The sequence below is a fragment of the Homarus americanus genome, unplaced genomic scaffold (genome assembly GCF_018991925.1).
Source record: "Homarus americanus isolate GMGI-L3 unplaced genomic scaffold, GMGI_Hamer_2.0 scaffold24523, whole genome shotgun sequence".
In the NCBI taxonomy this organism is placed as follows: Eukaryota; Metazoa; Arthropoda; class Malacostraca; order Decapoda; family Nephropidae; genus Homarus; species Homarus americanus.
Window position 1 is genome coordinate 2,649,921 of NW_024744357.1, and position 15,694 is coordinate 2,665,614.

Genomic DNA, 15,694 nt, shown 5'->3' on the forward strand with positions numbered 1-15,694 from the left:
ACCTTAAAGCGATAATTTAGATCATGTGCGATTTTGCGTATGAATACCCCAAAGGTGTTAATAATAATCTATGCAGATTTAATAGGTAAGACCGCTACCCTGGAATATCTTCCCAATGCAGTTCCGTTATTATGACTTAGTCTTATAATACTCAGAGTTTCTATACATCCTCTAAATTTCGTCCAACTCTATCGACAAATTCTATCCCCACCTGAGTCTCCCATTAAGAGAGAGAGGGGGCAGGGGGGACTAAATGAACTCGAGTATGGTTACGGGCCACCCTGAGACCTTTGCAGGTCAAAATGGCCCAAGGCCACAGTTTCCCCATCCCTGCCGTTAAGGGTGATGTAGTAATCTGTGATAACCATCACTGAAATGAAAGGTTAGAGATTTTGGCTTGCCTGAAGCCATACGAGTGTGAAATGACATCTGCTATTTTTTCCCCCAAGCAGATTGCATCTCATTTGACAATACAGTAGAACGTCGATTTAAAGCGATTCAATTTAAGATTATGGATTTAAAGCGACACCTACAATTAAGGAAAATGTTTTAATTCAAAGCAAATCTTTCCTATTTTGCGCGAGTCAATCTGGCGCATCATATTTTAAAATTCGCGCCTAATGTTTCTTTGGGAACACTACACTGTCCTAAGGGCAAAGCTGTACTGTACAGTCAGCCAAAGATCTACCCACAAAATTGAATATAAGAATAAATGAGTAATATTGTATCCATTAGCATCATGCTACATTGCATTTGAAAATGTGGAGTGAGAAAGAAGAAAGGTGGAGGTGATCAGCAGCTGATCTCCAACCCACCACCACACATAGTGCTTCATTTAACCACACACGTCAAACAATAAGACCCACACTTAATATAACAAACTCATGGTTGTCATGGCTCAAGCTTTTATCTTGTTTGCATTCTTAATAATGGTTCCAACAGTCAATGTAACCAAGCTGAAAGCAGCACCGACATCCGCCTGATGCTCACCAGCTTCCCACCACCTCAACACTTAATTTTACATCCCAGGAGATACATTTCCGTGGTATTTTAGATGCACTAGCAGCATTAAAGCTTGCAGGCCGTTTTCCAGACATAATGAGTAAAAAACAGTCACTAATATAAAAAAATCAGTTAGTCAACAAGAAAGTGTCCACAGTGTAAGCAGCAAATTTGCACTGTACAATAAACAAAAGGCTTGACGCTGATTGGCTGAGTATGTAAAAACAAAGAGATCTGCTCTTTGTGTGTTGTGAGTGTTTGGACTCTTGACTTTTGACCACTACAGTATTATGGGGTTTCTTTTCACATAGAGTTCCAAAATGAAAGCAAGAGCGCTATAACAAAACAGCGCTCTATGGGGTAGTGCTAACCGGGGTATTAATGTATTGCAAACCAAGTTTACCCACTCACTCTAGCCAGCCTCCAAGGCCATTCCAGGGAGGTGGTTGAGATTTGGTCCATTTCACACTGGCTCTGTTAGAAAAATGCCTTTCAGGAGGAAGCACAGACTTTTAATTTGGGACCAGCTTGAAGCAACCCATAATTAAGAGAAAAGACCATTTAGGGTTTCTAACTTATCCCAGCGCTGCCACCTTTATATATAAGCTTTGGGTAGAGTTCCTTTAACTTGGCTTATATATAAATAAGTTGAGGGGTTAAGTTACAAACCCAAAATGGTCTTTTCTCCATTATTGATAAAACTATATTGGTCATAATCTATTAGTAGATGCACTGTAATTAACACTAAGCTGTGAGTGTTAGTTAAGGACGGGGGCTCAGCTTGACTGAATTAGGTCACCCGTCCGATTCTCGTGAGCTTCAAGTGAGGACTGCTCCTTGTGAGAACTGGTGCCTGTGAGGGGAGCTCTGAAGGAGAAGTTGGGCTAACCCTACATTCTCAAGGTCGGCCTACTGATAGAGGAATTTTCCCTCACGTAAACAGCACATGGCAACACACAGCTTATGAAAAATTACAGTGGGATGATTGGATTATATTAACTAAATGTATTAACCCAAATATATATAATTGTTATTGCCATGAGACAGGGGCTAATACAAGAAGGCAGCAATCAAAGAGGGAAGATTAAAAAAAAAAAAAAAATAAATAAATAAATAAATAAATAAATAAACAAAAAATAGGTGCTGTGCAGCAAACACCTAAAATTGGAGGTCTGCTTTCCACATAAAACTGGGAAACAAACACTTACCTTATAAACTCTCCCTAGACTTACATAGAATCATGATGTTTTGAGCGATGGGAATAAACTTTCCATGCTCAGGATGATACTTAAGGATGTAAGGATTCAAGAATTTCCCCAACAAGGTATCCTTGTGGAACAAGTCACAAAAAATTTAGCAAAATGCAGTTGATATGGATCACATCAACCATGAAGACTTGTGCACCCAATACTCACTCACTACAGTATAGTGCCAGTAACTAATGAAACAACCCAAACCCTGTAAACCAGAGAACCTAGAAAACCCAAACATCTGAAGAAGATTCAAACTGAGTTACTTTACTACATAATAGGAATTGGTACATCATCTGTCAACTGCTCGATTGAATATGATTCTACTTACACTTTTCTCCACAGAGCTGGGCAAGGTTAAAGTTGAGCATAGCTGCTAGCCTGTCACACAGCTCTGGCCGCAAGAATGGAGCAGTAACTTCTTTTGTTAGGTAATGCATCATGTCAACAGTCTCCCTTGCTAAAGTCAGATAAGACCTGTAGGTACAGCACAGTATTGGGATATGGTTAAAAATTATTTACTGACACATCACACTGAGAATATTAACATAAGATTAAGTTTCATATGCTTCAGCTGAAATGTTCTGCAACTTTATAAAAGCATCAATTAATGCTTTATATATTCTATCCTAAACATGAAAGAGAATTTTGCAAATAAAAAAATGCTAGACCTACGTCAGAATGACCTTACAATTTCTTACAAAATGCTTTTAAAATATATATAAAAAGCTCATGCAAAATTTAAGGTAAACTATCTGAAAATAAGGGAGGAGTTAATTACACAAACCATGGACCCTAAAATGTGATGGATGAAAGTAATCCAGTACTGGCCCATCCCCTGCTCCTTAACATGTATTAAAGGGGTCTTAAATAGATGACTAATTCTGAGATCCCTTTTCTTGACAGAGCCCATAACTAGGTAGCTCTTGTAAAACAGGATGACTTACTGGGAAGTCCTTCAGCCCTTCAACTGGGCTCCTTGTGTTTGCTAGGGATGATCTGTTAATTATTATATAAATGACCATCCTTCCTTCCCCTCTGTACAACCAGTTTCAAATGAGAAGGAATGTGTTGCAGCTTCCCTTCCCTCTGGCAGGGATGGGGGGGCTGGAAATTTGCCAGTAGAGAGGTGTGAAAAGGGTGCATTTGTGGATAAGCTGAATAAGCCAGTACTGTACACAGTATAGAATGATAAATGGTGGGTAGAAACAAGGACATAGTTGTTGAGCAGTGCATGAGTAATTACTGCAGAAATGTGCTTGTTGATAATGACATAATTAAAGATGTTTGGAGAAATTACTAAGATCATCTGATGAATGATGAGTTTGAATGATAAAGAATCCAAGAAGCAGTAGATCCAGCACAGGGACAATACACAAGGATTGAAAGAGAATGGTTGATGAAAGAAATTGACAAAATGAAGAACAGAAAAGCTACTGATAGCTCTGGAAAAGCTGCTGAAATGTTGAATGCGTCAGACAATGCTCGTATGATGATGGTGACTAAATTAATTAATATAACTATGATGGAATGTACTGTTCCAACAGGTTGGATGAAGACCATGATTGTAACTTCTCACCGGGGAAAAGATGATGTACTTGAATAAAAAATCTCTACAAGGGCATGAAGTTGTTTGATCAAGTAATAAAAGTTGTGGAAACAGTGGTCCAGAAATTAACAAGAGAGAGAGAGTTCATGCCAAGAAGGGGGAACAGAGAAGCAATATTTATGGCCTGGCAACTACAAGAGATATATCTAGGGAGGGAGTGCATGCTGTACTCTTGAAATTGTAGACTTAGAGAAGACCTTTACCAGGGTAACACATTCGGTAGTGCAGTAGGCAATCAGAAAGTTAGGAGTCAAGTAGTATCTTGTTCAAGTGGTTATGGCACTCAGGGCCAGATCCAGGCCAATGCACCCAATGCACTAGCATCACTCAAAAATTCTGACCGATGCAAAGGTATCATATACATCGGTCAAATAGTTGACCTATCAGTAATGTGATCTCATTGTCAGTGTTGACCTGCATGGCTCACCAGCTTTTGACAATAGATGTCACTTTCTGTATCTGAATGGCGATTTTCACAAACTGTCCCCAGGGATGGGATAATTGGAGCGGGGCCTGGAGGTAGGGGAAGGTCACAGGTAAGGTTACACTCACATCACCTGAACTCCAACTAGGATTCCCCCTTGAGGCATCATGTGGCTGGCACCTTTGACAATGTCAGGTAACCAAGGCTGGGTTAAGGTTGTGAGGAGCCTAAGGCTGATAAGAGGAAAGGGCCCATATATAGTATGAACTACCATATATTATTTGCATAAAAAGGAGTTACTATACTGTATTTAATCTAGTATATAATAACCGTAGAGCCTTAATAAACATAACAAAAGGCATTTATTTAAGCAGTTTGTGAAGTTACAAACTTGTGACAAAGATTTAAGTTTAAGAAACACAAATTAAAGCAAAACTAGAGGGTCTTAATATTATGAGGGCTTAAAGCTACAGCCTTATTAGCTTTATGGTTAATCCGACCCTGCAGGTAACACATTTGCCACCAAGATTCCTTACAAAGAATCCTGTACACACCTGCTCTAGAATCACTGATAATTTTATTTCTTACCAGCAGAGAATTAAGGGAAGTACTGTATATCTGAAGGCAATATTTACATTGAGATCCCGGCTTACTGAAGGTTTGGCACATAGGGCAGAGATATGTATGGTTTACTTATATCTGAGGACAATTTAGACTAAATTTGCGAATGTGTTACGTGACATTGTCAAGGCGACCGCCGCCTGGTGCGATGATGCGTCAAGGGGAAATCCCAGATGGAGTTCAGGTGTTGTGGGTCAGGTGAAGTGAGTGTGTGAGGTGACATAATCTGTACTGAATATAAGGAGTTTTTTGTAGTGATGAGTGTGTCAGTCCTTTGCTGTAACTCCACTGAGGAGGGGAACAGTGTAACTTTTTTCTTTAATATCTACAGTATTTTGTTTCGTGGTGGTGAAGCGTCTGCTTTTTGAACTTCATTTTGTACAGGGTGTAACAAAAGTTTAGAATCATAGTTCATTTCATTAAACGTTCAAATCGTAATCCATGGAGTGTCAAGCAGTTATAAACACAATGTTTCATACTTTCAGTGACAGCACGCAATGTATCCAGACTGAGTTTGTCACATTCCACTTGAATATGGTTTTTCAGTGACTTAATTGTTCGTGGACAGTTGGTGTACACAAGTGATTTCAAATGGCTCCAAAAGAAAAAGTCTAGAGTCAGGTCCATGTTGACCAATCCAATTTCCTGGTGTCTCGGAACCTAACCACTCATGTGTTATTAAAGCGAATGTGCTTTACCAGACTTTTGTTACACCCTGTATATTCAAAAATTTTGTGTTGGCTCTCTGGCGGTAAAACCAAACTGCTGGTCATGATACCAAGTGACATCCTCTTCCTTAATGTGACAGCTGCCATACAGTGCTGGCTGTTATGCCCATCACAACCTGCGAGTGTGAGCGCTCTGTCTCAACACTGAAGAGGCTCAAAACCGATCTCAGAAATATGGTGGGCCAGAATAGTCTTAATGAACTTGTTCTCATGAATGTTCACTATTCCATTGAACTTGATGACATTGTGAACAAGTTTGCTAAGACACATCCTCATAGGATGAAACTAACTGACATCATGAAGAATTATGACATTGTAATTATCTTGTTATGTATATTTAATTCATGTTGATGTGTGTGTGCATGTGTTTGTATAAATCAGTGTCTGTTTGTATACATACCATACAAAGGTGCATTGTAAAAATAGTATTGTGTAAATCAATAAAACTATAGGTATATACAGTCTTACTTTATTTTATCTATGAGAAAATATAGGTTGAAATATCTGGCTAAACATACATATATCAAAGTAAATATTAGTTAATTATTGATTACAGATATGGTGTAAATATTTCAAAGACTTTTTGAAATCTGGGCTAAGCGCAACTATAAAAACTGAAAGATTGCTTCCGTCAAATTTGAGGTGTGAATCCTGCCCTAGTACTGCATTAAGGCTCGAGAACCACTATGAGAGTAAATGGGGAGTTTGAGGAGAAAGTAGGGGTCCATCAAGGGTCTGTCTTTAGCTCCCTTCAGTTATCATGGTGCTTAAGACAATATTTGTGCCCTGGGAGTTGTTGTATTCTGATAACTTAGTGTTGATAGCAGACAGCATTAAAGATGTAATGGAGAAATAAAAAATGGAAGGATTGAATGGAGTCAAAGATTATAATAATGAAGGTGGTGAAAAAAATATTATTGTTTAGTGGCATGGGTGAAGGACCTTTGGTAGAAAGTGGAAAACTGCTAAGTCCTGTGCAGTGAGTGTAGGTGGGTGAACAAGAGGTGTAACGGTGTAAATGACTGACTACAGAGTGTTGCTGACTTTAAGTATGCTGTATGTATAGGTAATTAAGTGGCCTTTGCAAATCTGGATACATTCGACAATGGGGATATGTCTCCGGATTGTGCTGATGAGTGCTGAAGGGGATGTTCAAGCCTGCTTAGTGAGTCAGATGTAGCTGGAAGAAACTTTGAGAGCTGTTGTCTTTATTGACAGTGTATGCAAATGGCATAAGAAGCATTATGTTGCATGGCAGTGAAACATAGGTAATGGTGAGATGGATGTTTAACACGAGGTTCAAAGATAAGTATTGAGATAATGAGTGAGGTTTTACAGAGGTAGGTTAAGAAGGTTTGGGCAGGTGGAGAGAATGGATGAGACGGATTGGGTCAAGAGGTGCATGAGTTTGAAGTGGAGGGAAGGAGAGTTAGGAGTAAGCCAAGACTGACATGGAAAGAGGTTGTAGAGCAAGAGGCTGTGCAGCTTGGAGAGCTGCCATCAGATAATGACCATCAGAAAATGACCATAAAATGGTGATGTTGAAGATGGTGATCCTCTTTATAAGCCAGGGAATAAAATTACAGATGAACTTGGTTCTTACCTGCACTGCCTCTCATCAGTTGCCAGTAATCTCTGTCGACGCTGTTGCTGTTCCCGCGTCTGTGTTGCCCAAGTTCCTCTCTCCATCTCCTCTTGTACCTCATGGATACGCTGCCAACAAAACAACAAGAAAATCTCAAAACTAGTTAACTGATTGTGTGAACACTTTATAGTAATAGTTGTCCCTCTTGTGAGGATAGCTGGCCAGCCCTAGGGCCACCATGGCATAAATTTGTTTTAGGTGAGCTGTACTGTATAATCCAGCATCAAGGAATAACCCAAGAAGACCAGACAATTTGCCAAGTGCACTGACTAACCATTGCCCAGAACATTATCTGCAAACTGGATAACATCCAGGTCCCCAATTACTGCTGGGTAAAACAGAGGCAGATGACAAAGAAGCTTGCCCATAGTATCACCCTACCTAGGGATCAAACCTGAGACCACTTGCTTGTAATGTGAGCATGCTGATCATTAAACCACAGATCACCACAATGAGTAAATAGCACACAATGTGGCTGTCAGAGATGACACAAGGTCCAAATGTAGATGACACAACTGCACACAAATGACTGAGTGGGTAGACAAGTGATGTCTGAAAAAATCAATTTAACCCGAAGTTTAGTCCTAATCCATTTTGTTAGAATGGGAATTTGCAGTACCTTCTTTTAAGGATGTAATACATAAAAGTGGGACCCATAGGCTTGATGGGCAGTTAAGAGAAAATGTGGACACAGCATCCTTTGGTACTCAAGAGGGCGGTGTCACCAGCACTGCACTTGGCCACCTTCACTTCCCTAACTATGAAGTTGGGTATCCATTTACAGCTTAGTATATGAAGATCAAAGAAGTAACTCTAAAGACATTAAGCATTTAGTGTAGGCTCTCAGATGCCACATCCCTATATAGGAAGGTGACCATCATTAGCTGACCATTCCCACAAAAGTCAGGATCATATAGTCTTAGTTGAACCATTAAGCTTAATAATATCAGTGTCCTAGTTTTGAGAGATATGACAAGAAATCCTTTGACAAGTATGCCCATGAAGTGTGACTGTAGCATGTTACATTATCATAAAACCAGAGTTGGACATATAAATTATTTCTCCAAAAAATATCTGACTTTGTTTTCATTGAGGTTCCAAAGTATAGTACCATTAAGTAACCATAGTCATAAAAAATGGCAATGGTGTTTTGTAGAATTAAACCTGTCAGGAGTAGTGATGCACTTAGGTATTTTATTCTGACGAACACCAGACAATTTTATTCAGATGAGAGAAACTCCTACCACTCAATGGGTTAAATAACTGCTACAACTTAAAACCTAAAATGCTACTAATTGTTTATATCAAGAACAACAATGATGACAAAGACTATGATCATGGCTTCTTTAACAATTATTCTCTATATTAACAATGTGGCTTAGAAATAAAAAAACTATAAAATAAGAAAAATAAAGAGCATGGGTGTGAGAAGTGAATGTGTATGTATGGTGGGCTATAACTACATCTCTGACTCACCAGCCCAGCCACTGCTTTTATTGTTGTTTTTAATAAAACTATAAAAGTTGTAAAAAATCATAATGTCAACTTTTTGCCTTCTCTTGAATGATTATTGTGTTTATCCGCACTTTACATTGGGTCTGGTCTTTGATCCACACACTCAGGAGTCGTCCCATATTAAGCATCACATCACTTCTATGAAAATACAATATATGGGCAGTTAGAGTAGCTGCTTGAGTACTTGACCTAATTTTGTCTTACATATTGTACCCACAGTAGATGTAGCAAGCTCTAATGTTTTTACAATCTGGCTAAGTTTTTCTTCTGCATCAAACCTCCGTAAAATATCAAGTTTTATATCCAACATAATTCCTTTATGTGCTCTTGTAGCACAACTGCTTTCACTTGAACTTGATGGCCTCTTTTCACTCATCTTGAATAAGGGTAATACGTACTGTACACTGGACAGTCTTGATTAAGATAGTACTACATACGTTGTTGCTAATCCAAGAGCTGGGGTCAAGAGATCAAGCGTATAGTACACACTGGGAGATAACAACACAAATAAATTATAATTACTGTGATATTTTTCTTTTGTTCTATATCAGGATTTTTGTGTTGAAAATGTTGAAAATTTACCCTATTTCCATAAAGAGAGAATTTATGAGCCATACCCTGAAGTTAGTGGCCATAATTTACAAATTCTGTGTGGGTGATTTTCTACAACCCAAGTTTCTGTGATGTGGGGATACATGTACTGTAAATAAAGTGATGTTAAGCAGTAGAGAGGGTAGGACAGTAGAACCTCAATAAATCGGATTAATTGGGGCAGAACCCAGTCCAAAATAGGGAGTATATGGGAAGATAAAACTACTTATCCAAACTGTTTAAAGAAAATCAGTTACTAGTGCACTTTAACAACTAAGGTCTTTAAGTGTATAACAAGGTTATTAAAAGAATATTACATCAACAATAAAAAATATATGAAACAGAACTCTCTGGGTTGAAAATCAGACATAATAAGTCTGGTTGTCACCGATATGATTGTTATTTACTGTAAAGTGTTATAGGTAAGTAACCACTGAATTTGTCTTATGAATAAAGAGAAAACTGTATACTGTACAGTACTATAAAGATAAAAAGAAGAACAAATAAGTGTAGGAGTATATTGTATGTGGAAGACGAATGTTTATCTGTGAGCAGCTGGCAGAGGGGAGGGGAGGTGTTAGTATGGGTGGGTGGCTCCCTCCCCGTCTCTTCCACAAGATTCCTTTAACACTTCTTTATGCATTTTCACTAAATCCTCATATAATTTAAATTCATTTGGTACCAGGTTGATAAAATATTATTCTAAAGAATCAACTTTCATGAAAAAAGAATTCCACACTGAACACCACGAGTCATTTGTTTACGAAGGGCAAACAGCTGATTGACTTACCGCAACGTCTGTGTTCAACACTTCGTTAATTAGTACAGTAGAGTTGTGTATACTATTGTAGTATATTTATCACCACTTAATAAATACTATTGTAGTGTCTTTATCACCACTTAATAAATACTATTGTAGTGTATTAATCACCACTTAATAAATACTATTGTAGTGTATTTATCATCACTTAGTAGGTATTATTGTGGTGTAAATACTTGTATTATGTATCTGCATATGTCCTGGTTTATTCATAAATCATTTGTCTAAGTGTACAAGTAGCTAAACTAAGTCATCATATATCACTCAAAGTTAGTAAATAATGTTGTTAGGAAGTATATTCACGTCAAATATTATACAGTGTGATATTGTGACCCCTGTTGAAAGCTGGCCTACTGAAAGCCCTTACATGACTGTATCATAAGTAAATAACCTTGTGATACAGCTTACCGGGGGTATCCTTTTATTTTGAAGTCATATTATGAATTACAGTACATACAGTATTGTATATTTTCTCTATTACTGAAGATGTTATATTAATCATGATGAACCATAAACCATAAGAGGCCAATCATATGAGAAGATAATATTGAATCAATAAATAAATAAACCTGATGAATGCAGCAATACCTGATCAGCCCCAGCCTGCTTACATTCAGTACTCAAGTATCTTAGTTTTCAGTAGGCCTATAATAAATCTGATTAGACCACTGTACAGTATTCAGTAAGTTTGGTTCATTTCATAATTTTTTATATATTAATCTTCCCCTTTTATTTATTTATTTATTTAATTTAATTTTTTTTTGTATTTCTGTTGACCAGAGCACCTCAAGAGTCCCAAAAATGTGAATTCCGATACATTAAAGTGCGATTTATTGATGCTTTACTATAAAAAATGGGATTTTAATTAACAGATTTTTTTATGAATATAATGTATTGGGATCCTGTTCGTATGTCAGGTGTTCTTAACTCTGGGACTGCCTGTAAAATGTTTACAATACAGTGGTCCCTCGGTTAACGAGCGCCCAGGTTAACGAAATTTCGGTTAACGAGCTGCCTCCTATAAGATTCTTAAATTCGGTTAACGAGCAACCCCTCGGTTAACGAGTTTCTTACGAGCCGACCTCAACATGTTTTCGCTTGCACTGGCCGGTCAACCAGCTGTAGTATTAGTCCGCCAATACATAAATCGGCTCTAGGGCTTAAATTCCTTACTATTTTAGTATATATCAAAGTTTATACTATTCAATAATTTTGAAAGTTTAATATTCAATTTTTTAGTCATTTTAACAATTATTGAACATAATTGAAGGTAAAGTGACTAGTTTAATACGTGGCATCCAGCCTCTTAACACAGCAAACAGGCGTTAGTTTCTCTCTGTTTTCACTGGAGGTAACATCTTGCTTGAGACTCTCTTCAACCAAACGCTTTTTTTCTGTGTTTCCAAGCAAATTATTGGTCATTTTGAAATTTATTTTACATATTGACAATATATAGCGCAGTGCAGTGTTATTTTAAAGAAAATATTCTTCATTTACAACAAGTTTAACTTTGAAAAACACGTGTTGACATTGTTTGAATCCAGCATGGGGCCTAAGAGATCAAGAAAAGCTATTTCAATCCAAACCAAGCAGGAAATCATAAAAAAACATGAACAAGGCATTAGAACAAATGTGCTTAGCAAAGAATATGGCATGTCGACATCAACTGTGTCGACAATTCTTGCACAGAAAGACAAATTTAAAGAAGTGAAAGTGAGAGACAAATCTACAAGAGTATTTAAAAGTAGATCCCTAATCGCAGAAACTGAGAGGTTACTTAACATCTGGATTAGGGAAAAACAGATGAAAGGTGATTCAGTTTCTACTGAATTCATTTGTGAAAGAGCCAGGGAGATTTACGAACATTTAAAGGCAGATCAACCTGGTTCTTCAGGCACAGAATTTGAAGATTTTCGGGCCAACAAAGACTGGTTCGAAAAATTTAAGAAAAGAAGTGACATTTCCAATGTTGTTAGGCATGGTGAAGCTGCTAGTGCTGATAAAGAAGGGGCAGCAAAGTTTTTAGATGAATTTAAAAAACTGATGGAAGAAGAAAATTATCTTCCACAGCAAGTGTTCAATGTGGACGAAACTGGGCTGTTCTGGAAAAAGATGCCCAAAAGAACATTCACCACCAAAGATGAAGCCTCTTTACCTGGGCATAAACCCATGAAAGACCGTCTCACTCTATTGCTTGGTGCCAATGCTTCAGGGGATTTCCGACTGAAGCCTATGCTTGTCTACCACTCTGAAAACCCCAGGGTGTTCAAGCAACAGAAAGTGGTAAGAACAAAGCTTGGAGTTTATTGGAAGTCCAACCGTAAGGCATGGGTGACAAGACAGCTCTTTAATGAATGGGCTGTTGATGTGTTTTGCCCTTCTGTCAAGAGCTACCTAACCACCAATAAACTCCCTTTAAAGGCTCTTCTCCTCATGGATAATGCTCCTGGTCATGACCCTGACCTTGCCAGCAATTTGGAGTATCAATTTTACTTTGTGAAAGTGTTGTTTTTGCCTCCAAACACTACATCAATCATACAGACAATGGACCAGAATGTGATCAGCAACTTCAAGAAGTTGTACATGAAGAAAATGTTTAGGAGGTGTCATCAGGCAACTTCCAATGATCCTGAACTAACACTGAAACAGTTCTGGAAGACACAATTCAACTTCCTGGAGGCTGTAAAATTGATTGTGTCATCATGGCAAAAAGTCTCCACTAGATCCCTCAATTCTTCATGGAAAGCACTGTGGCCATCAGTAGTCCATGATTTTGAGGGATTTGAGGAAGAAACAGAGTTGGACCAGGAGATTGTGTCCATCGGTCAGTCATTGGGCCTTTAAGTGGGAGGAGGATGTGGAAGAGCTTGTGATGTCTCATGAGGAGGAACTTACTCCTGATGACTTGAAGCAACTGGATGAGATGTTACAGGTAGAGGCTGAGAGTGGTGAGGAGGAAATTGAAAGTGATGACCATATGTCAGCTAAACAGTTGAAAGATGTGATTTACTACTGGGAGAAGTTCAGGGAACTGGCTTCAAAGCACCCAGAAGTGGAAAAACTGAACTAACTTTGTGTCATGTTGAGGACTCAGTGGTCTCCTTCTTTAAACAAAAGTTAATGGTGAGGAGGACAGATGCCCCACAGACCACAATTGACACTTTCTTCAGTAAAAGGCAGAGGGAACAAGATGCTATCCCTCAGCCTTCCACTTCAAGAAGGAGAGAGGATGTTCATGGTGGAGAATCTGTCAGTCCAGAGGTTCCTGACATTTTCATGGAAGGTGACTCACCTTCCATGAAGAAGTAAAATGCTTCTCCTCCACCTCCACTTCCTTCTCTTCTCCTCCTCCACCTCCCACTTCAAATGCACATCATCATCATCATCATTATCCAGGAGCCTTCTACATACACACCTCAAAGTAAGTGAACTTTTCTACCATTTTTGTTGAATTTAGGCAATTTTCGGTGAGCTGGAACCAATTACCCAAAAACCCATTGAAACAATGGTTTCGGTTAACGAGCAACCTGCTGGAACGGATTGTGCTCGTTAACCGAGGGACCACTGTATATTGCATGTGTACAGTGGTGTTTGCATAAATAAATTACAGCTCTTTGACTCTGACTGCAGTTAAGTCACTATGTGTGAGAAAATTCATCCAGAACTCAGATATCTCTCAAACCGGGAACCGCTCTGCACCTACCGGTATTATTCCAGCTAACGGGAAGATTACTCATAAATAAATAAGGGAAAAACCTGAAATCCAATGTTTTGTCTTTCTAAAACTGTTAAATAAAGTTATGATGTTGCTGCTTTATCAGAAAAAAAAAAAGGTTTCAGCCAGCCTACCAGCTGGCAAGCATGATAGACACCTTTGATGAGCCAAACTCTGGCCCACAGGTCATAAGTTGGTCAAGCCTGTTGTAGACTACCCACATTCAAAAAGGAATGAAATAATACATGTCTTCCTGATAATTTTACCTATGCAGTATTCATAATTAGTATCACAACAAAATGGTTAATACATAATGCAGGAGCCAGACAAGTGAGACTTGCGTAGAATGGGACCCAAAGAAGTCAAGGATAGACTTACCTTGAGGGCATCCAGAGATTCATCCAACAAGAAGGTTGTATCATTCATCAGTAAGTTAACAAACTTCACGAACTCCTTTCCGGTACTAAAATAAAAGATGTTTAGCTATTAGTAAATAAACTAAAATTCATACTCCAATAGCAAACAATGTATTAGAATTAATTCTTGAAGAACTTCTACTTTATACATAACTGGGGGCCACCCAAGTTCGAGGATTTTTATTTCGTGGTCCTCTATTATTCGCGGATAACACCCTGGATGTACCCAAGAATGTCTGTGGGTAGTTTTAAAGTTGCCGGCATTTTTGTGGCTGGGAAAGGGAGCCATTCATTCTAGAGACAGTAATTTCCTTTACCTGTTTTTTAAATATGTGTGTGTGTGTGTGTGTGTGTGTGTGTGTGTGTGTGTGTGTGTAGACACACACACACTCAAAACACATAAAAATAAATAATAATTGGAAAATCCTCTCACAAATAATCAGAAACAAATTTATTAAAAATGTGAGTCTACCCTCAAGTCCGTGCTTTATTACAAGTAAAAGAAATAATTGTCCTAAGGGCAAACACATAAAGGGAATATATATTTATTTGTACACAAGTAAAAATGTACCCCCACCCTCGGTCCACAAATGTTATTCGAGGATTTGGAGATTCGTGGCCATTTTGAGATCCTTACCCCCACGAGTTTGGGGGCCCCTGTATTTGTAAATTTCTCAAAATGTTCTCACATTGATATCTCCCTCTATTAAGTACAGCAGTCTTGGGTTATTATCTGAAACAGGAACCAAGAGTGTTTGTAAGTAAAATCATGATACCATTATCATCATTTTATGGCCATATTGTATTCCATGCTTCCATGGGTTAGCTTCCGTTACCTGATGGCAACTCTCCATGCTACATGGTTTCTTAGTCTCTCTTGTCAGGTTCCTAACTCAAATGTCATTTCTGACAACCTCTCCCCATGTCATTCTTGGCCTGCCACTGACTCTCCTCCTCTCCATTTAGACTTGCGCACCTTATGACCCAATTGGTCTCATCCATTCTCTCCACATGCACAAACCATCTCAACCTGATTCTATGCAGAACTTTGCCAATTATGAGTTTTCGCATGATGTCACATACTCCCAGAATGCAATGCGATCCTCTGCCCGCCGCCATGTTGTAAGTATAGAGTCACAACTGTCAACAACAACATGCCATACTCGACGCGACTATTTACTGCTGCAGCTCGTTTACAAAATATTACAATGTTATCCAGTAAGAGACCAGGCGGTGGTGATAAAGAAAACACAAAGGGATACTGTATATTGATTCATTAAACACATCATCACAGACAAGGTATTTGGAGAAATTGAAACTTGTTGATAATGAAGACCCGTACAGATGATACTAAATGT

The 15,694-nt window shown here is 38.4% G+C and overlaps 1 protein-coding gene across 2 annotated transcripts in view; it reads right to left on the minus strand.

Moving 5' to 3' along the window:
• LOC121877895 (ubiquitin conjugation factor E4 B-like) overlaps positions 1-15,694 on the minus strand; it is a 119,703-nt gene that overhangs the window by 24,509 nt on the left and 79,500 nt on the right. For both annotated transcript variants that reach the window (XM_042383841.1, XM_042383840.1), the window contains exons 20-22: positions 14,299-14,383; positions 7,238-7,347; positions 2,584-2,729 (exon numbers count right to left, since the gene is read on the minus strand). In XM_042383841.1, coding sequence (XP_042239775.1) covers positions 2,584-2,729; positions 7,238-7,347; positions 14,299-14,383 — 341 coding nt within the window. The remainder of the gene's footprint in view (positions 1-2,583; positions 2,730-7,237; positions 7,348-14,298; positions 14,384-15,694) is intronic.